This window comes from Lynx rufus, unplaced genomic scaffold, assembly GCF_022079265.1.
Source record: "Lynx rufus isolate CCGP_SWC_20201006 ecotype Redwood Valley unplaced genomic scaffold, mLynRuf1.p SCAF_15, whole genome shotgun sequence".
Classification (NCBI taxonomy): Eukaryota; Metazoa; Chordata; class Mammalia; order Carnivora; family Felidae; genus Lynx; species Lynx rufus.
The window spans coordinates 27,226,668-27,249,803 of NW_025814829.1; the positions used below are offsets into that span (position 1 = coordinate 27,226,668).

At 37.4% G+C, this 23,136-nt stretch overlaps 1 protein-coding gene across 1 annotated transcript in view; it reads right to left on the minus strand.

Moving 5' to 3' along the window:
* CRB1 (crumbs cell polarity complex component 1) overlaps positions 1-23,136 on the minus strand; it is a 209,622-nt gene that overhangs the window by 36,931 nt on the left and 149,555 nt on the right. The window contains exons 6-10 of the mRNA XM_047076412.1: positions 16,296-17,252; positions 11,882-12,429; positions 10,321-10,486; positions 4,120-5,026; positions 1,389-1,517 (exon numbers count right to left, since the gene is read on the minus strand). Coding sequence (XP_046932368.1) covers positions 1,389-1,517; positions 4,120-5,026; positions 10,321-10,486; positions 11,882-12,429; positions 16,296-17,252 — 2,707 coding nt within the window. The remainder of the gene's footprint in view (positions 1-1,388; positions 1,518-4,119; positions 5,027-10,320; positions 10,487-11,881; positions 12,430-16,295; positions 17,253-23,136) is intronic.

Genomic DNA, 23,136 nt, shown 5'->3' on the forward strand with positions numbered 1-23,136 from the left:
TTTTGTAAAAAGTCAAAAGAGCTGAATCTGTGTACTGCCCAAAGAGCCAGCTGGAAAAGAGAAAATTCAAAACTGTAATTGTCACGGAGCACAAATATATCTATTCTTTTATTAACTACTCTTTTGAGAAAAATTAATCAGTCAAAATCTCATTGTCAAGTGCTTTGTATTCTAATTTATGCAATCTGTTCAATGCAGGAATTCTGGTCAGAAATTACTATCTTATCCTGAATGGCATATGAGATGAAGGAGCACTTTTTCCATTTTCTGTTAATTGTTGCAAACATAGATTTATTCATTTAGGTGAGCACATTCAAAAGATGAGCACAGGCTTTGAAGGCAGCTCAACCCTTCTGCAGCATATACCTGGATACGCCTGACCTGTAACTTCATCTCTCAGCCTCAGTTTATGTAAAGGAAAAGTGGAAATAATAACACCTAGAGATAGAAGTGCTTAGGTGGCTCAGTCAGTTGAGCATCTGACTCTTGATTTCGGCTAAGGTCATGATCCCAGGGTCGTGGGATTGAGTCCTGCATTGGGCTCTGTGCTGTGCATGGAGGCTGCTTAAGATATTCTCTCTCTCTCTCTCTCTCTGCCCCTCTACCCCACTCACGTGCTCTCTCTCTCTCTCAAATAAAAATAAATAAATAACAAGTAGGGATAACACTTATAAGATGCACGACTTAGTGCTCAACAAATGGTTAATTATTATCTGCTTCTATAGAGGTCTGCATCTATATCCTATAGAACCCTGGTTTATAATCATTTTGGGGACACTGATCCTTTTGAGAATCTGATAAAAGCTGTGAAGTATGTCCCTTTTTCTTATCTTTGACCTCATCTTCAGCTAGTCAAACACATATCTAAATTTGCCTACATTTTCAGCCAGCTACAGACTGTCTAAAGCCATTGTCCAACTCCGTATCACCAATCCTTGTATTATGTGAAGAACTGTTGAAGGGTTTCTCTGGGAAACACAGACTCTTATGGGTAAGGTATATATACTTGTAGGGTTCTAGGTAATTCTATGAGGCAATCTTTCAGGTATATTTTTACTTTACTTCAACAACAACTATATTTGCATCATGTATGAGAGGTAGTGGGAAAGAAACATGAATCCAGAAGTACTTATCAGAAAGAAAAATACCACATTTTTTCAAAGACATATTTTCCTATTTGAAGTCGTGGCTAATAAAGTGTTCTTTACTTTGACCTAAACTGTAATTTTTCTTTTTTTTTTTTTTAATTATTTGACTCTGGTGGGACCCATATTTCAGCACGGATTTTCCTATGGGAACTGAGATGAAAAATTAGAGAAATCAACTTTGAATAATCCCCCTGTTCTTCAGCCCAAAATTTTCTTCTATGAAGTTCTAATGTGACTCACCATTCCCCAGTAAAACCTGGCGGGCACAGACATTTTAATTCACCCTGGAACTCTGAGCAGTTGCCTCCGCTGTAGCAAGTGAGATTTGTCTTCTCATTCCCACAGACTGTTGAGGGTAATCTGGTGTGTCTAGAGAGATAAAAGTAACAGCCACAGCTGTTCATCTTGTTCATTTCATTCAAGAAAACTTTTTGGAAAAGTTCATATATGGAGTCAATGCCAAACTAATTAAGTGCTCAGGCTGGCTGAGCTACAGATGCTTAATGGTGCTACATTATACCCAAATCTCTTTCTTTTAGTAAACAGCTCCTGCTGGAGGGTGCTAGAACAAGCATAGCTATATATCTTCCATTTCTACACAGTTTTCATTGGTGAGATAAGATCTGTGCTGTGGGGTGGCAATAAATTTAGGGGTGGGAAGAAACTTGCTCTAGCTTGTTTTGCTGCTGCTTTGCTAATAAATCAACACAGGCCAAAGGAAAACTGCATCTCTGTAAAGGCCAGGAAAGCCAGGACAGCAGTCTGGTACCCACGCACTCATGCGATTTCTCTGTAGGCTTTCAGAGCTGAACTCCTGTTGCCCTGCCAACACTTGCTGTTCCCTATATAATGATTCATAGCTTAGTGGAACGCAAGCCAAATCCATCTGGGAGGATTGTGTATGGCACTCAGTGGCAACTACATGCGAATGCAGAGTGTGGCTCTTTTGTGTAACCGCAAAGCTGTACCTGTTAAGGAATCCTTATGAAAGGCAGAACAAATTGTTAGAAGCTAAGCAGAACTTGACTGCAAGGCACAAGATCCACAGATGTGAAGGGATTGATTAAAAAGATTTTAAGGGTATTGTGCTGGTCCTTTGACCCACTGTGCATGGTATCTGATACATAATTAATGTTCAGGAGATATAAGATGAATTTAATTTTGTCGTGTTGTGTGTGCTGCAGCTAATATGGAGAAATCAGCCTGTATGACGGTAAGTGTGTCTCTTCCCATAAGAGCTAATCAATTCGACTTTAAAAAGAAAATATCATAAGGACTTTTCAAAAGAACCAAAAATGTCAACCAGCTTTGAAAGAGGTCAATTAGCAATGCAAATGTGAAGCTTTGTATACATCTTACGTTTAATAAACAAGGTTTGAATTTCATGAGAAGGTACTTTTGAGAACTTTAATCTTTGAGAACTTGACTTTGATAAATTAGGCAGGAAAAACGTACTGGAGAACTAGTTACTGGGGCATATATGTTTACTTTACTTATCCGAAGTCACTGTGGCAATACTGTTAATTTTTTACCTGAATGTCTTTTGCTTTTAAGCAGGCAGTTTGCTTGTTGGCAAATGAGTCCTTGTTAACTCATGGGAAGTGACATATAACTGGAATGTCAACACTTCACACCTAATACGGTGCCTTGCCTTCACAGGTTCTGAACAACAATAAATGTTGTGGAGATAGATACATTTTCTTACAGGTACGGCTACGTGTTCTGTCTGCTAGGAGATTCATCCCATTAGGGTACCACCTCTGAGTTAGTGTAATGCCTACAGGCTGCCAATCCACTCCAGGTGTTCTTGCCAAAGTCTGGGAATGTATTACTTGTTATTAACAACCTTCTCACCTCCCCATAATGACTCAATTGTTTAGTGAATTTAAAAGCAGTATGAGTTAGAAAAACAATAATGAAGTCTACTTACGTGGAAATATTGAAGCAATGTGACTTAGCTGGAAAATATTGATTTTTATTTCTATTTATGTAACATGAAATGGAGGTAGTTACTAGAATTAAAACACCGCTTTTGTAGTTTTAGAAAAAATTGTGAAATACATCGAAATGGGCAAAAGATATTACTGAGTATTCTTTCAGTGGAGTGTTGGGCGTTATAGAAAGGGCCCTCTAACTTTCTTTGATTTTATAGTCTGTATGTCTTACATTTTCTTTACTAAACTATTTTACAGCTCTGTAAGCTGCAGAAAATGACATTAGTACAAATGGATCTTGGTCATTGAAATGCAAATGAATTTGTCTGTAGTGCTACAATTGTCACAATATAGAAAAGATAGTTTCAAATATTAATTGTATTGCCCTATAGGAGATTAAATAGTTTTGCATTTATTAGTAACTTCATTTCCTCCTCTCTATTTATATACATATTTATGTTTATGTGGATTATAATAATATATATAATTATTATATATGTAAATAATTAGGTTGTCATTTGACCCGGTTTTTATATCTTACTGGTTTTCCTTATTAATTAATGACTCAAAAACACGAAGACATGTTCATTTACATTTGAGAGTCATGATTTCACCTTCTCGAAATGATAATTTAGCATAGTCTTTTCAAGATCACACAAGGTTTTCCTGCCTGAAACAACCAAGGGAATTGTTTCAGGGGTAGGAGTCTTGCTTCCTCAAAAAATACTAAAACTGAACTTTTGGATTTATTGTAAAAAATATTTGCTCCTTGAGGCCTTAAGGCAGCCAAACTCTGAGGCTGCAGTTCATGAAACATATTCTAACAAAGATGTCTGGTCAAAACACTACCATTCTTCCTCGTAGAACATCCCAGCATGTGAGATCCTGTCTACATGACCAAATTGTGATGGAAAGGACTCATGTCACTCCTCAGCACAGCCTACATATGCACAGCTGAGGAGAGAGCTTTCCAATTTGACGAGGAAAATGTAGAGCATAGCTCCGAAGGCCAAGCCTTATATGAACTTCATGCTCACCTGCAAAATTTTCCTGTGAAGTTTCCAAAACAACGGCAAGAATAGCCATTGGTGTCGCTGATGCAGGTGGCTCCATTTGCACACTGGTGACTCTGGCAATTGTCTATATCCATTTCACAGTTCACACCGGTGAATCCAGGCTCACACCTGCAGTGATAGGCTGCCACTCTGTCGGAGCAGTTGCCATGGATACAGGGGTTTGAAAAGCATTCATCGATGTTGAGTTCACAGCGTGTCCCTGACCATCCCAAGGGACATAAGCAGTGATAAGAGCTATAGATGTCTTCACAATTTCCTCCATGCAAACAGGGGTTGGAGTTGCAGGCATTTAACTGCAAACAGCCAGTAACCACTGAATTTATAGAGATTTTGAGAAACTGCTCTTCTTGGGGTTTATTAGTGAAACCATGAACATTTTCAAAGTAAGAGAGATAAATGCCACTGATTTCTATTGTACTGAGACACCCTTTCAGGCCCTGTGTATTGCCAACAGCTCGGTCACCCACATAAATGTCTGTATCATCCTTCAGGAAGTTGAGGCTTCCAGTAGCAACTGCACTGATCACAAAAGGTGCTTGGTTATCCACTTGCATTTGCCACCTGGAGGCCTGGGCCAGTGGGTCTGTCATGGAAAGAGTCACTTGGTGCCATATGCCATCATTCACGGACTGCACACTTGTAAGACTCAACATATAAAAACTGTTGTCACTTTGCAATTGAAATAACAATCTGGAATCTTGAATGCTAATATTAAGAAATCCAGGCTCCTTCTCTGCGTGCAATATGACCACATTTGCATCCCTTGTTCTGAAACCAAATGTGATATTGGTGAGTTCTCTGGTAATATTCCCATTGCTCCTGAATAATATTTCACTGCTTTGTGCATTAAAAACAGCATTTGCAATACCTAAAGAGAGAAGGCAACACCAATCAGCAACTTTATAAAATCTGTCATGTTGGCTTCATTACCTTTATTAATATTAATGATCATCCTGTTACTACCATCATGTATTGATTGCTTGATATGTGCTAGGCACTGTGCTGGTTCTTTTTATATTATTTCTAATACAGAATTCTGGAGCAAAAGTTTATCATTATCATCATCATCATCATCATCATCACCCTCATTTTATAAAAGGAGATATTGTGGGGCGCCTGGGTGGCGCAGTCGGTTAAGCGTCCGACTTCAGCCAGGTCACGATCTCGCGGTCCGTGAGTTCGAGCCCCGCGTCGGGCTCTGGGCTGATGGCTCAGAGCCTGGAGCCTGTTTCCGATTCTGTGTCTCCCTCTCTCTCTGCCCCTCCCCCGTTCATGCTCTGTCTCTCTCTGTCCCAAAAAAAATAAATAAACGTTGAAAAAAAAAATTTTTAAAGGAGATATTGAGACTCATAGAAGTTAAATAATCTTTTCATAGTCATGTGGCTAATAAATAAGAAGACCAGAACGCCAGAACTGGATGGTTTGATACCCAAACCCAAAACTACATTTCTTTTCCATCGAAAAGAGGCTACATGTTGAAACAATGTCTAAGAAAGGTGACAATGAGTGGGACCCAATGCGCAACGAGAAGTGGACCTTGGATGGGGTGTTGGAAAAACCTACCCTTGTTCACTTGAGTAGAGAAAACCCAGTTCTCCACCTCCTGGGTGGTCTCCTTTCCTCTCACATGACCTCCACATTCACAGCACTTCTGACATCAGATGTGTGGGGCTTTCCCCCCACCAAGAGATTCTGTGCCTCATCATTTTCCCTCCCTTTTGGTTGTTTCCCATCAGCATGGAAATACACTGTAACTGCTCCAATCTTACAAAATAAAAAATTATGCAAGACCCAAAAGCACTACTCACCTCCCCCTCACCCCACTGTTTCTTTAATTCCCTATCCCTTTCCCAGAACATCTTCTCCAAATAGTTCTATATTCTCATTGTCTCCATTTTCTCATCTCCTGTTTTCTTTTTAGTTACATGCCACTTGGCTTTTGGTGCCGGTCACTTCACTGAAGCCACTCTTGTCAAAGTCACAATGACCTCTGGGTTACTCAATGTAGTGGTCAATTCTTGATTCTCACTTTCTGGCACTCTTTGGTAAAGATTGACCTTAAAATGCTGTCTTTGCCTCAATCGTGGGGCACCACAGCCAACTGCCAACTTTTTTGATATAGACTATTCCTTTTGTTTGTTTGTTTGTTTGTTTATTGAGACAGAGAGAGAGGGAGAGAGAGAAACCTTGAGCGAAAAATGGGCCTTGATCTTGATCTCACAAACTGTGAGATTACGACCTGAAACAAAGTCTAGAGTTGGATGCTTAATCGACTGAGCCATCCAGGAACCCCAGATTTAGGCTATTCGAATTACTTCTCTGTGTCTCTGCTTCTATCTTTCTGCAGATCAATAGAGCAATCACTCCTTAGCTCAAGACCTCCTTTGGTTACCATCGCATCTAGAAAGACATCCTAAATCCTAAACGTGGCCTGCAAGAGTGTCTGTGATCTGACTCTTGATTAACTATTCAATTCCATTTGCTAGCACCCTCTTCCTTATTCACATGCTACAGCCACAAAAACTTCTTGCCATTCTTTGAAGACATCAAACTTGTTCCCAAATCAGGCTTTTTACTTGCTGTTACATATACTTGGAGTATTCCTTCCCCAGATCCTCCCACACATGGCTTTTCCTCAACATATGTGCTCAAATTTCACCTCCTCTGGGAAGCTTTCCCTGACTGTCTACCTTAAAATAGCTCCTTCCCTGTAGTCACTCTGTTCCATTAACTCCTACTTTATTTTCTTCACAGCATTTATAACTATTTGAAATTATGTTGTTCATTTGCCTACTTGTTCTTTGACTTTCTTTCGGAACTAGAACATGAGCTTTATGAGATCATGGACCTTCTCTGTTTAGATTATCACTAAATCTCAATGCCTAGAACATCACCAGATATGTAGTAGGTAAATTTTACCAAATAAATAATCTGTAAAAATAATTCCTTCATCCCCCATTCTGTAAAGTGAGATAATGATTAGAAATGACTGCAGGAGAAAATTCAAGTGTTGCCATTCAAGTGTACAATTCAAATGTATTATTTGAATTAAAATTTCACTTGGTTTTATAACTTTTGACTGTTGTGTTTTTCCCACCAACCAAGTTTGGGGTTGGGATTAGGGAGTAAAGGAGCAACGAGTGTCTTATTCCATGTTTTTAAATAAATATTAAAATAACAAATCTCATTAGCTCTCCAACTCCTACAGGACGAATACTGTCTACAATGCTAAAGAAATTCATTTTACTAACATTGTGGAGCACACTGAAATCACTCCTCATCTGGGTGAAATCACAATACACATAACAATATTTGTATTTCACGTTTTCTTTTTGGGAACTTTATCATAAGAAAGACACACACCTGTATATAAGATGGGTTGTAAATTTTTAAGTCTTGGTTTTCTGATAGGATGCCCTACAGGCAAACTCGGGGTGATGCATGAGCTATGCACTCTAGAGTATGTTATTCTATTAGGCCTAATCTTCTCAATATATCTTACTTGAAAGAAAATACAATAGGGTCATAAGATCACATAAAATTAAAATTACATAAAGTAGCAGAAGCATGTTCTAGGGTTCACACCTGTCAATTAGTAAAAACTCACCCTTCCTATTGATTTACATTTTCTTCCTTCATTAAGATAAGTCATGCTTTTAAAACATGTTGAGACTTTTTGGGAGATCAGAGGCAAACTTTCTATTCTTTCTGTAGTGGGCATGCAGTAGCAATGAAGATTCACTTCACTCCTTTCTGATGCAGCGTGTCCAAATCCTAAACTGCTTTACATCAAAACGAAGACAATATACACCAGGGGTATGGTTCTTGGTCTGCACTGTTTTTAGCAATCCTATTCTTTTTTCCCTGTGAAAATACTCCAAATGATTCAAACCCTTTTGTAGAACATAACTGGGTCCAAGACCTTTAATATTTCTATCAAACAATTAACAATAAAATTCATAATACATTATTTTAAATAAGCAGTTCAGAGATAGAACAATGGAAAGGTTGCATTTAAACTTTGGTGTCATGGGGTGCCTGGGTGGCTCAGTCGGTTGAGCGTCCGACTTCGGCTCAGGTCATGATCTCACGGTTTGTGGGTTCAAGGCCCGCGTCGGGCTCTGTGCCAACAGCCTGGAGCCTGTTTCGGATTCTGTGTCTCCCTGTCTCTCTGCCCCTCCCCTGCTCATGCTCTGTATCTCTCTGTCTCAAAAATAAATAAAACATTAAAAAAATTAAAAAGAAATAAATAAACTTTGGTGTCATATTAGAAACCAAATAGCATTCTTTATGCCAACGCATCATACTTTATATAGCGTATATATCTGCCTTACTATACCATAATTCAGTTATGTATATTTAAAATATGAAACATGTAACTATATTTATTCTAGAAAACTTTCCCAAGTGTATACATATAGTATAACACATTTCATATATTCTTTAAATATGTCTTGACAATACAGAAACAGGGGCGCCTGGGTGGCTCAGTTGGCTGAGTGTTGGGCTCTTGACTTTGGCTCAGGTCGTGATCCCATGGTTGTGGGATAAACCCCGTGTTGGGACTAAAGGTTCTCTCTCTCTCCCTCTGCTCCTCTCCCCTGCTCACGCTCTCTCTCTCTCTAAAATAAAAAATAATGATAAAAAAAGAAAGAAAGAAAATACAGAAACAGAAAAGTAAACATACTCTCTTTTCCTCAGTCGCTGCAGCTCAGTCTAAACAGACTGTTGTTGAAATAAATTTGAGGTCAAATTATTCTCTGGTTCCATTCCATTATTTTAGTGCAATGTTTTCTAAGGTGATATATATCACTTAAAGTCTGGAGCATTTAAGTGAAATACTGAGTCCACTTGAAGAAAAATAATGTCCTTTTATTCATTTAGCAAATACTTATTGACAACATCCTATATGTTTGGCACTCTTCTAAGTGCTGAGAATAATGTGAGAAGCCAGATAGGAAATTTCCTTCCCTTTTGAAATGTATATTCCAGTGAGGAAAGGGATGATGAACAAGTAAACAAGTACATATACAACAGAACATGAAAGAATCATAAGAGATATGAAGAAAAATAAAGCCAGATAGGAGGACATTTGGGTTGGAACCTAACTGAAATGATGAAGACCACCTGCCCAAGCTCTGAGTTGAGCGAGTTCAAGACACGGGTAGGGTGTGATGGCCCCTGGTGGAATGGGGTAGAAGAATAAACGGGGTAAGACATCAGAGGCAGATTGAGGACAACTCTTTCAAGAGTTTATCATGTTATAAAAGGAAGCAAAAAATGGGATGGTAGCTGGTGGCGACAGAGGGTGGCCAAGGGAAATTTGTTGTAATGAGGAAATTTGGCAGTGTGTTTATACACTGACAGAGATGTTAATGGTGCTGAAGAGCAAGGGAAAAATTCCAGAAGCAAAATCTTCAGATAAAGGGAAGAGACTAGAATTCAGTGCAAACACGAAGATTTGCTGTTATTGATTAGACCGCATTATTTGACGTAGGAAAGGAGAGAAAATATAAATAATAGTGTGGTGAGTATGTAGAAATGTCAAAATCATGAATATAGTATTCAAATTTGCTAACATTTGGAAAACCATGGTCTTTAGTACTGAAGATGGTCAAGAAAACATTTCAGATTGAGGAAAATACTCAGAAAACAATAGAATGCCTACTGTGTTTCATTGTTTATACTTAAGGTTAAAAATCATCACATACACACACACACACAAATTTTTAGATGTTTTATCCCCATTTTACTGAGAAAGCTTTAGATTAGGGAGATCGGGTCAACTGCCTGAGGCCTCATAGTTAACAAAAGTCCATGAGCTTGCACTAGGACTTTATTCTGTATTCCCAATAAGGAAAGGAGAGCCAAATATTACTTGGTTAATTTCTTCAGAAATTAGCCTCAAATCATCAAGTACCTAGGTTTGGTGTTGCTCTGACCTCCATTTACTCCCCACCCCTCCCCTCCCTGCCCTCAGGGGCAGGATGGGGCATGAAGCCAATCTGGATATTATTATTATATTAGGTTTATTGTACTACTCAAGTCAGGGAGAAAGAGCCACAGGTTTCCTTGAGAAGCAGGTTCTGTATTCTTTTCCTGGGTTGCCTCGTGGAAGTGAAATACCCAATTGGATGGATGATAACTTTAAGCTCCACCTACATTCAAATCCTCGAGGCACCAACTGGCACTGGGCTTTGGGAGGACACGGGCTGAGCTGACACCACTGAACTTCCTCGCAGGCTTTCCCAGCTGTGTTCGCAGGGCAGGAACATGAGAAGTCATCCCACAGGGAATAGCAAACACCTCCATTGTGACAGGGGTTGGACTGAGGAGACAAAAAATCAAAGGTATAAAAAGCTCTGGCAACTAAATATGGAAACGGTAAAGGCAAGACCCCATAGCTGTTATTTTTACATCTTCACATCGTGAATTTTTTATATTCATTGGGTTATCAAATGGAATAAAACTTACTGCTACCATTCCCAACTCTTTTCTGAAAGAGAAATGGGGAGAGAAAGAAACAGAAGGAGATGAAATGAGAACTAGAAACGACATGGCACTGGTTTTCTACAACACAAAGAGGATTTTAAAAGGTATAATATTCTATGGAATTTCCAAATTACCAGGCATTTTCAATCACACCAATTACCATTTGAGGTAGAGGTTATTACTTCTCTTTTTACTAATGAGGAAAACACCTTCCTGTTACTCAAGATTTTAGTAAGAAGTGAAACTTGGTACCTAGATCCTCTGGGTCCAGATACAGTGACCTCTTCAGTTGCCCTGCCTCTCAATCAAAAACATACTATTATTATTTGAGTTCTTAAACGATTTCTCATAAAATTCTCAAAGTTAAAGTATTTAAGAGAGAATTTCTAAGAGCTGAGACTATATTTATCCCATTCCCACTGTTAAGATGTGATTTCGGCTAGTTACATAGGCTATCTAAACTTCAGTTTCCTTATCTGTAAATAACATAAATGGGGCTAACACAGCAGTCCTTCCACAGAATTAAGTGGGTTCATCTATGTAAAATAGTACCTGGGATTTTGGAAGTGCTCGTCTAGTAATGTTAAGATGATTCATTTTTTTACATTTAGAAGTAAGCCCAGTGCATGGCAATAGTCAAGCTCAATAAATGTTCAACAGATATAAATGTGTTTCCTTCTTTTTCTTTGAAAGGTCATGTAGAGCTGACAAGTTCATATATTTAAATAGCTTTTGGAAGAGCATACAAAATACAAATAGATTTCAGAGAATTTCAAATCCAACTACCAGAAGGAAACTACCTACCACTCAGGGTTTCTGTTGTTGTTGCTGTTGACTTAATAGTAGTTCCAAACAATGGTTGTTGGGCATTTAATATAAAGTTAATGATCTCTTCCACAATGAGTTAATCCAGTTAAACTTCTGGGATGCCGTTAAGAGTTTGGGAATTAAAATACTGTTATCCTTAGGTAGTTTTGTTGTTGTGGTAGTAGAAGCACGTGTCTAGAGTTATCTTGGATGATTAAATAGACCATGATGCCAACAAGGTCAAGGTGATTTTTTTAATGGCTCAATATAAATCCCCCAGTCTTGCTGAAAAAATATTTATGAAGTTTTATTCTGTGGCTGGTGAGTCAGTAACATTATCTTCACATGCAAAGAATGGTTATAATAAATTATTTAATGAAACAATTTAGCACACAATATACATAGTTGGTTTGAATAATCCTACCTTGCACATGTTGTCTCCAGGACAGCCTTGGGTCACATTGACAAGAACTGGATTGTGGGATGCATTGTTTGTTGAATTTGGGAAGAATTCAAGATTTTGGTTGTTTAATCTTATATCTTGGATACAGCCTTTGAAGAAACCACCTTTAGCTTCAGTCTCTTGTATGTCAGGCAGGCCACCAATGTAGATGACATCTCCTTTTTGGATTTTCCATGTAGGGGCAGAAATAAATCCTAGGTTTCGTGAAGACTGGTATAGTTCAATTTTATTTGGCTTGATTTTCAAAGATATCAAGTGGGCATTTCCATCACTAAGAACAAATTTTACTACTAATTTGGAAGAACCTGGATGTAGCATTGCTAGTCTGCCATGCTCTAGCCAAACTCGGATGTATTGATAAGTCCTGTTTTCCAAAGCTAGAAGTAAGCCCGATGGTCGATGTGTTCGAACAAACATGGAGATGGTGAAGTTGTCTCCATAACTCTTGTCAAGATTAAAAACAGCATATCCAGTGGAATCATCCTGGCCAAATCTGCCTGCTACATACTCTTCAGTGTCAAAATAGAGGAGGAGAAACAAAGAAGAAACATTTTAAGACTCACAAGTAAGAAGGGCCAGAAGATGAAAATACACACACACACAAACACATACATATTTTTTACAATTTGACCCCTTTTCTGGAAACTTCCAAGTTTACTGAAATTTACTCAGTTTACTGAGTTTTCTAAAAACAACTACATTTTGGTTTGGAGTTTATAGCCAAGGCCCATTGATTACAGAAGAGAAAGATCTCTGTGCCAATAAACTTAAGAACCTCTCCTTTACTGCCTTAAAATGTTGGGGCTTAATGGTAGAATTTCAGATACTACTATCTTCCAACCTGGTGGAAGAAATTCGGAGAAAACGAGCTCTTCCTGTAACATCTCTAAGCAGACTGTTCAGGAGGCTATCATCTTTGCTATTTGAGGACATACTGAAGCGAATGTCATTAAATCAAATCAATCTTTCTAAAGAAAGAAATCAAGAATTAGATTCACAAATCCTCTTTGGGGATCATACTCCAAATAATAATAAAAGGCAAAGGAGTTGAACAGAGAAGTCTTCCTTCTATGGTCCTGGTTGGGAGAGGCATGGGAGATAGACAAGTAGGGGGCAAAGCTGAGCACTGAACTCACCAAGAATTTCATGTGGTCAAAGAAGTTAGTAATGCACGAATGTGTCAATATTATTGGTGTACATCAAATGAAGCAAACTCTTGAGATGTATAAAAATGAACCCTTACCTTCCAAAACATTGATATTTAGGCACTAAAGTCCCTGTCTTCTTAAAGCCTAGTTGGCAGTTGCAGATCAGACACAGATAAAGAAACAAACTATATGGTATGTCAGGTAAATAAATAAATATAAATCAGGTAAGGACAGGGAATAGGGAGTGCTGGGGTAGGAGCAGAATTGGAATTTTTTAATAGAGTAGTCAGAGAAGTACTCTCTTAGAAGATAACATTTGAACAAAACCTCCAAGAATGTAGAGATATTTTTGCAGAAATTCAAGAGAGAATTAATGGTGGCTTGGGTCAGTGGTAATGGTGAAGGTGATGAGAAGTAGTCGGATTTTGGAAATATTTTGAAGGTAGAATCAACCTGATTTTCTAAGGCAAGTTCACCTCTAAGGTTTTTTTCCCTAACCAACTAGAAGCATTAAATTTCCATTCGCGCAATGAAAAGAAAACAAGAGGAGGGCACCTGTATGGCTTAGTTGAGTGGCCAACTCTTGATTTCGGCTCAGGTCATGATCCCAGGGTCGTGGGACTGAGCCCTGCATCAGACTCTGCGTGGAGCATGGAGCCTGCTTAAGTTTCTCTCTGTCTTTCTCTCTCCCTCTGCCCCTCTCCCCAGCTCATGCTCTCTCTTTCTCAAATAAAATTTTTTAAAAAAAAAGAAAAAAAGAAAACAGGAAGAACATATTTGGGAGGAGAGTGGGAGTCTATATTAAATTTGAGATGTCCTATTGATATCCAGGTGAAAATGTCTACTAAGCAGTTAGATATAGAGGTGCAAGGGAGACATTCTGGGGTAACTATAATATTTTTTGGATTTGTCAGTGTAATTAATGCTATTTTAAACCACAGGACTAGATGAGATCACCAAGAAACAGTAAGAAACAACTTGGGGCAGTTTCTGGCATGATGGAGTAAATGAGTTCTTCATTCCTAAACATGTGTAAGCAGGAGTTAGACCACTACCCTTGGCAGACACAAGAATTTAAAATATAGTCACTGAATAAAGTCCCTTCTATATCTAAGAAATTTCAATTCTAACAGGAGAAGATATTCAAAGTCCAGATGTATGGCTGAAGACACAACATACGTACATTGCCTCTACAAATCAAATATTCTGTAGAAGGCAAGAAGCCTTCATTCCGAACAATATCTTGGAAGCTCCATGTTCTTATACACAGCCAGCACAAGATATGCTGAGGCAACCTTCTAGACAGTTCTGAGAACTAAGCTTTGAGAAACCCTTTCCAGAACTTCCCTTAGTGAGACATTTAATTATTTTTAAAAGATCAATATGAAAATATTGGAAATCTCCATGTCATTCATGTTTAGTCAGCCGATTAAATCTATCCATTTCTGCTTGTTCATTGCAATGTGTACCATGATTGGGAAACATGGAAACAAGATCACGAACTGCATGAAGTTTGCCTTTGTAATTTTTAGTACCTCTCCTCCCTCTTGTACATATATGCACGATGATAGAAGACTCCATGTTCTCATTACAGCTTGTAAGCCTCTTTTGTAACAAGAATAAGCTCCCCAGCAAATATCACAGATAACAGCAAATACAGAATATTTTAGTTTTATGACTCAGGTGATATGAAAAATATAACTTTTCTTAAACTTATACCAAGAATCTTCAGAAAGAGAAGATTTTACAGAATTCCCTCCTTACGAAGACAATTTTTGAAGCCAAGCATTTTTATGAGGGTTAAACAGTTTCAAATAATGTAGGGGAATCAGGAAGCTGGGGGAGGTGGGGCAGGTAACCAATTCAGGAATTTGGTTTAAAAACATAATAACTTTCCAAGTTGGAAAAAATAAACTAAAGAAAACCAGAACCCACTGGCTTGGCATCCCTTGAAACTATTTACCAGGACAGTTAGCATCACCATGGTCAGTATTAACCTCATGGGTCGCTGCATTTGGAAGCCAGTCAAAACGAGTCAGCATCTGTTTGTTATTTTGTATATGTAGTAAAAATATTGCCTTGGGTCAATTAATTTTTTCTTCAAAAAGTGAACATTGCCTCAGCATAATATCTCTTTTTCTCCTTAAAAAAATCACAAAACAACTTGCCATTCTACTTAAAATATTACATCGAGCTAGTAGATGCCATACCTCATTGTCAAACAGGTCCATGATTTGTAATGAATATTGTGGTTAGGGGGGAGACCCATGAATAGTTTCTAATAACTCTTAGCAATTCATACATGGAATAGGGTAGAGGCTAAGACTGGTTTTAATTTTACTTCATATAAAGCAGAGAAGACTATTTACCAGATGTTGTCCTATTTCAAGCTGCTCTACAATCTTAGGGTAAATTACAGCTAAACTTCAAAGCAGTCTGTTGCAATTACCTCTCAGACATTTTCAAGGCATGATAATAATAATAAAAAGAAACAGGTATATATTGATCACTATCAACAGCAGTCTTTGGAACGATGTTGGAAGTTAAGGAGTTTGAAATAATTTCAAGGTGTGATTTGGTAGAAAATTTAGATCAATTAGTGTATGGTCTCTCTAAAATTTCACTGTTGTTACCATCCACATCCACATTTTTTCCCCTTAGGATGCCTAGGCAGAATATCAGTTTTCTCCAATGCAGCCTTGGAAAATATACCTCTGAAAAAAACTGATGGTCTATAAAAATGCTAAGTGGTAGCATTATTTTGGAGCAAGTGTGAATCGAACAGAAAGGATAGTAAGGGAGTAAATATTTCCTAAGAGTCTACTATGCACAAGACATTGACTAGTTCCATGTCTAATGGTTTTTTCCCCCAAAAAGATTATTTCTCTTTCAAATAGGTTTATAATAAATTTCTGACATGTAGCAAATGGTAAAATTGTAATAGCACTTTGTAAACTCATCAAGATGAAAACTCATTTAGATAGGAGCTCTCAGCTTTTTTTTTTTTTTTTTTTACTTCTCTGCATGAGTGCCCTGGCATCTAAAGAATTCACTCAAAATTAATTAATGCACATTACTAGCCTCTTCTTTTTTCCCATCAGTAGGCAACCAGAAGCAGAAGTACTGAGGGGTCATTATGTTTCCTAACAGGAGAAGCAGGCTGGGTATTTTTGTTACTGCTCTGCTCTCAGGCATATAGCATTCCTGGGTGCCCAGCCATATCTCACCTCTCAGGCAATTCAGGCCTTTGTAGGGCCGGTAGCAATCACATTGGTAATTAAGCCACAAGTTGATGCAGCGTCCTCTATTTTGACAAGGTTGTCTTTCACACCAATCCTTTCTCACGCAGCCTGCCTTGACATTTAATGATGAGCCAGATGAAATGTTCCCTGGAGTAATATGATTTGAATCAATTTTAATGTCTTGGAGACAGCCTACAAATGAAGGTGTGGATGGTATATTATAGATGTTAAGCAGAGCAAGGCCATTGCTGCTCGTTTCCACCGGTAAACCACCCAAAAAGGAGTTTTGAAAAGCACATGTTGATTGATCGTTTTCAAATGGAGAAGGAGCTTTACTGATGCACTTCTCCTTACAAGAGTTGTCAAGTAAAGTAAGGGTCACAGCCTCTGCAAACATCACCTCCACTGAGTGCCATTCTCCATCACTGGTGTTATGGGAAATGTACAGGAGCACCTTTGACTGATTATTGGCTTGAATTGACAAGTGAACGTAGCCACTTAGCAACTCCAGCATTATAAACATGTCCCCGTTGCCTCGGAAAAGTAGAAGTGCCATTGGCTGAACAGTCTGAAACTTGAGGGCTATGTTACAAACGAAGCCCTTGGCTGTAACTGGGCCACTTGTGATCCACAGGAAGCCATTGCCCTCAAAAGAAAGTGTGGTGACAATTTCACACAGCGATCCGGTAAAGCCAGAAGGACATAGGCAGCTGAATCCATGCTGGCCATTTTGGAAGTGAGGGATACATATTCCATTATTTAGACATTGGTGATGGGTACAGCCCAGGAAAAGATCAGAACAGTTCCTTCCTCCATAAAATGTTCCCAACTGGTTATCATACGGGCAATGGCAAGTATAATCGCCAGGCAAATTCTCACAAGTACCACCATTTTGGCAAGGGTTTGAAGAGCATTCATCAATGTCTTCTTCACAGTGGATTCCTGTTAAATAACAAAGAATACGTTGAAATTCCATATATTCAGATCAGAAATAGAAGTTTCACATAATGTTCATGTATAATCTCTGGAAGTGGAGAGCTAGTTTAGGCTTTTGACGTTAATGGAATAAAATGTGAATAGTTATTGAGGAAGCTAAAATTGATTATATCGTTCTGTGTACATTGTGCAGAGAAGTGCAGTCATGGGAGACCTTGAATTCTTCCTCCAGAAATAAGTTATTTGCCAAGTATAGTGGTTGACTCAAACCATTATTGTCAGACATTTTTGTGGAACTCAATATGATAAAAATGATAAAAGAGGAAAAGGTTGTTCTTGGCAGTGATGCTTGGTTCATACTATTTATTTGGGGACTCTATTCTCTGATATTGTTTATCCTGTCCTAGGCTGCTGATTTTACTCTATTGTACTTGAAATTGGTGATTTTGCCTTTTATCTTGTTTTTACCTCTTCATAATCCCTAAAACCAAAGTTTGCCAGATATATAGAAAGTCTAGACAACTCTCACCATGGATAGTTTCTAAGGTGAACAGAAGCCCCTGTTTCCTCCTTTCCATAAGTCTAGTATAAACCATGAAATACTTCCCATAACACTCTGTCTCATAGTTTTAACTTCACTTTCTTTTACTTTTTTCTGATTCCAAGTCAAAGAAAGATAATTAGAGAATTCTTAGAATTCATGTAATCAAAGTAACAAGAAGAAATACACCTTTCAAGAGTGATGGCTATTGCTTTTCCTGTGAGGTTCAAATGAACAAATAGGTTAACAAAAATTGACGTGTGTGTATAGCACAGTATGGTTTCCCCAACACCTTCATCCACATAACGTATCTGTGCCTACCACGGTCTTCTGAGGTTTTCAGTGCAGATATTCTTAGCTCTCTTTCACAGAGGATACTGAGGCTTAGAAAGACTGAAGTCTAAACTCCAAAGCACTCCCAAATCTGGTTTCTGGGTTTTTAAAATCTAATCTGACACACTCCATTCTTTCACTGATAATTTAGTGTATTCTCATTTACTGTTATTACTAATGTGTGTTCTTATTTTCCCATTTAATTCCATGCCTAAATGTATGTGTTAAGAGTACAAAAATGTAAGATAACTTAAAATATTAAATATTAAAATTAAATTATAAAAATTTAATCAAAGACTCCTATATTGACAGGGTTAAAGATCTGAATCCCAGCTATGCTGTGAACAGGTTACATTTACTTTTGTGTCTCCATTTTCTCATCTACAAAATGGTGCTAATAGTAGTGCTTACCTCAGAGGGCTTTTAAATGATTGAATTAATCTCACATCATATAGGATGATCATATAACATGATCATAAGATGATCATAATATCGCTTGATATATAAGATGATCATAACATTCCTTGATATATAATACATTCTCAATAAGTGTTGGTTGTTATTAGAAAGTAATAAACAAAAGAAATACCCTCTAATGACAAAATTCAAAGAGTACTATGGCACATTTGAAGGTGTGGGTATATGGAGTGACCCACAAATTGCATAACTTTCCATAATGAGCATATTAGGCTAGAATCTCATTATATTGTGTTCTTCACAAAGGAAGGGATAATGTCTGTTTTATTCACCAAAATACATCTAAACCACAGCATAGTGCCTTGCTCACATTCGATACCTGGTACTTAATTTTTGAATTATTTAATTAATGATGACCTTTGTAGGGTGATTAAAGTATTTATAATGCATTTAATCTAATCCAATCCAAAACCTAAGGTGTTTTTTTTTTTGGGGGGGGCATATTTTCAGATGAATATATCCAATGTTTATCTTTGCCCACCGCCATTATGTATGCAATTTAGACTCTTGAAAGGGTCCTGTTGTACTTACATTTTACACTACTTGGATTGCTTTCACACAATCTTTGTTAATCCAAATATATTTCAAGCTCCATAAAAAGAGTGAACGTCTTATAAACTCAATTAGAACCAGCCACTGCACTTTACAATGCTGAGCACATATGCGTTATGAAAAGCTTGATGAGCAGAAAAAAATAAAACCAAATTGAACTGATTTGTTATGGCCTCATCCTTAGAGGTAAAAAAAAAACTGATATAGGAGATACATCCTAAAAGAGTGTTCTGATGCAAATTTAATTTAACTGAATTTATGAAGAGTCTAAACTTTTATATTAGAAGATATTTGACTTAAATTTTATTTTCACAGGATTTTGAGAACAAAAAAAAAATTCATCAGTAATCATTAATTAAGGAGACTATTGAACAAGTCATGGGTTATAATTAAAGCAAAATACTTTGGTTTTTTTCCCCCCACAGTGCCTTTAAACATTTAATTAAGAGAAGACTTTTCCTCCTTTGCTCTGTTCCTCCACCTGACGCACCAGAGACTCTGGGGGAAGCAGGCATTACCTCTCCTTTGACCAGCAGCTCCCACACTGCCGGTCCCCAACCCTGTCACTCTTGGTTTACTGAGACTCACTCCTTTACCAACTCTCTCCGTTGGGGTTCCTTCCCCTTCTGACAGAAGCCTATAGGAGAGGATCTCTTTCACACTGACCACTGACTGATATTCCTACCATGATTTCCATGTGGGCCTTACAATTTGTGTGCCTTTGACTGGTTGGAGGCAGGCACATTTACTTTCCAGTACAACAGGGCAGCACTTCTTTCTTTCTCTTTCCTGCTGCCTTAGGTGAAGAGTCACACCCTTTCTTCTGTAGATTCCTCAGAGAGCTGGAGAATCCAGTCTAAGCTGACCATGCTTGTGACCCCTTCTCCACATTTAGGTGAGACCAGATTTCTTCTTGAAGCGCCTCACTCTGCTTGGGGTTAAAATATAGCTTCCAACCCCCAAAACTGAGTGGTGGGGTACAAGTCACAGCACAGCAGCAAGACTCTCCAAAAAAGTCTCTTCACAGACTCATTCCTTTAAACTACCTCTCAAGAACTTTCACATATGCTTAAAATGCATAAACATTTCAAAGCCTGAAGCCTAGTATTTATTTTGACATTCTGCATTAGAGTCTTTCTCATAATTCACTTCGGTACCTCACAGAGACCGTATCTTGACCTCTTATTTGAAACTTCAATTTGTTGTTTTGTCAAATTTACAAATATCTACTCCGTGCCCTATCCTCACATAGGACTGCAAAGTAGAGGAGACAGACATGGCCTCGATATGCCTACAATGATAATATTACATTATAATTACATTATAATAGCAGTACATATTTATGAAAATACATTGCACATAGTAGGTTCCCAATGAATGGTTAACATGTGAGGCTCAAATTCAGGCGACAGCAGAGAAGATCTATAAAGTTTTAGTGGAAATGCATTGAATCAGAAATAATCATAAGTCTTTAGCTATGAAAACTCAACATTGAACATAGTGATTACATGTCTACCATATGTAAAATACTGTAGATAACATGAGGTAGTAACTGGTCCCTGTCCTCAATGAGTTTACTGAAGAAAACTTTGTAAAAAATGAAATGATAGTGTAAGACAACACTGAAGGGATTTCACTAAACAGTATATGATGAATTCCAAGTGAATTGTGTAAGCAGTAACTTAACAGTGATGAATCTCCCGAGGGAGATTTCTCCTCAGGCTAGGCTGGGCTAGCCAGGCTTGAAGGAGAAAGGATTTAATACAAGTTTTCAAGTATGGATCAGACTGACAAAAAGGTATGTGGAAATAACTGAATAAACAATAATTTATCATTGGAAAAGTATAAGACATTTAGAGGTGATGGTGGATTTGTCAATCTAGTTGGCATGGAGAATTTATGTATAAAAAATTAAGTCAGAAAGATTAAAGATAGACTAGAGAAGCCCTGGGGATATATCATTTTTATTGTTTTGCTTTATTTATTTATGTGCTTGTTCATTTATTTTCTAAATGCAGTGGAGAAAAATGGGGAATTGTTGAATGAAACACCAACACGGTTTCTCATAAAGATCAGTGACACAAGGATTTGTCACAGAGTAAAACAAGAAGAAACCAGATACAAGAAGACACATAGACAGCTACTAAATTTGTCCACACCTAAGATTATTAGTGTCTGCTACAAGACATTTCAGTTCTTACAATTTACCGTATTACCTCTTCATTTATCCTTGGTTAGCAAGTAAGTACAAATGTTAGTCCTTTCTTTTGTTGCTTATTGTACTTCTTTTTATGAGTCCTAAAGTTTACACATTTGATCTTCCGTACAATAACTACCAATAACATTTTTTCTTTAAATACAAGCAGAGAAGCTAGTTTCACATTTTACTATCATGAAAAATCCCCAAAAACAAGATAGGAGAGGAAACTTGTGTTAAGGTCAATAGTCTAAAGAAAATAAACAGAATTAGATATTAAAAGCAGAATAATGAGCAGTAGTCTATGCTTTTTGCCCTGTTTAAAATCAGTTCTATTAACATCTCCAATGTAAAATAAGATCGGGCATATTTATTGGATGAGCCCAACACAGTGAAAGTGGAAAAAAGATGGAAGCTTCTTTTATTGGCTACTGGACCACTGGTAAAGAACAAGATCTGCTGTCAGTCAAGATAAAAGGATTAGGGATTACCTGTGTCATTCAGTCTTCCTAATTGGGTTTTAGTTGACAATGAATTGGTTATTTATGTCCATGTATTTATAGTATGAGGTGGCTTGCTTGAAGTTTACTGTTATTTTGTTTTGTGAAGGCAGTTTATTTAATTAACTAAAACCTGTCACTTCATTTTATTTTTCTAAAGTCCTTTTAGTTTAGTGTCTAGTTCTATGATAAGAACTATTTCAATGTATTTCAATGATATTCATGATAGGGAAACTTTTTACTACCTGGTATATCCCATATTTTCATCAGAACATACAATATTAATGGATCAAAGAGACACAGAGTTTGTTTAAGAAAAATATCTTTGACTATTAAAATGACTTTCGCTTTCATTCCCCTTTATTGAAAGTCACAGATAACGAAATATCTAATGAAAAATTATTTCTACAAAAAGTATAGACAAATAAGTAAGTTTCATCTTTATTGTAATTGACTTAGATTTTTTAGTTTTAATAAATAGAAATCCAAGAAAAAGTTAAGTATAAAGACAAAGGGCTCAGTGCATAAACATTTCCTTTACTCATTGTTTTAAGTAACTTTCTCTTACTCAAAAGTTCTAATTTTCATTTGATAGTAATATCTGTTATAGCATTAACATAAGTTTTTAAATAAACACCTTAAAGACTCTAACAATGACACCAATTAGCTCATACAAGTAACAAGAAAAGAGGGGGTTACCTATGAGCATCGCCATTAAAATGTGAAAGCCTTGTGTCTTGGATCCAAACATTTTTCTGGACCAAAAGAGAGATCCATCCAAACACCTACTGGGTTGACAAAGCCAGTTCCTGAAGATCTCATAGCATTTGCAAAAGTGGGGGCTTGTGTTTCAATGTCACCTTCTTTCTCTCAGGTGGAGTGTGAGGACTTAATCTTGACTCATTTCCTCCCCAAGCTGGATCAGTGGGGCTTAGTGTAAGACCCATTTGTGCTGCTTACCAAGTAGATTTGTTGTATTTTTAGAGATTCTTTCTACTCAACACATGGTACCTCCCCTTTTTAAGTCACATTAGTGAATGTTAATATGTTCCTCCACTGAATATTGACACTATTATCATGGAAAAATTAGTTTTGGGGAATCTAAATACAGATGGGTGTTTTTGGTAACTTATTATGGAAACTTAGAGCTTGATTTCAGTTTTCTTTACAACAATGGAAATGCTGGTGGGTTTTGGTTGTTTTTTTTTTTTTTAAAGTTTTTCCTCTCGTGCTTTTAAATGAGTAGTTAAGAAATTCATGGCAACTTCAAATCTATTGAATATCTATGCA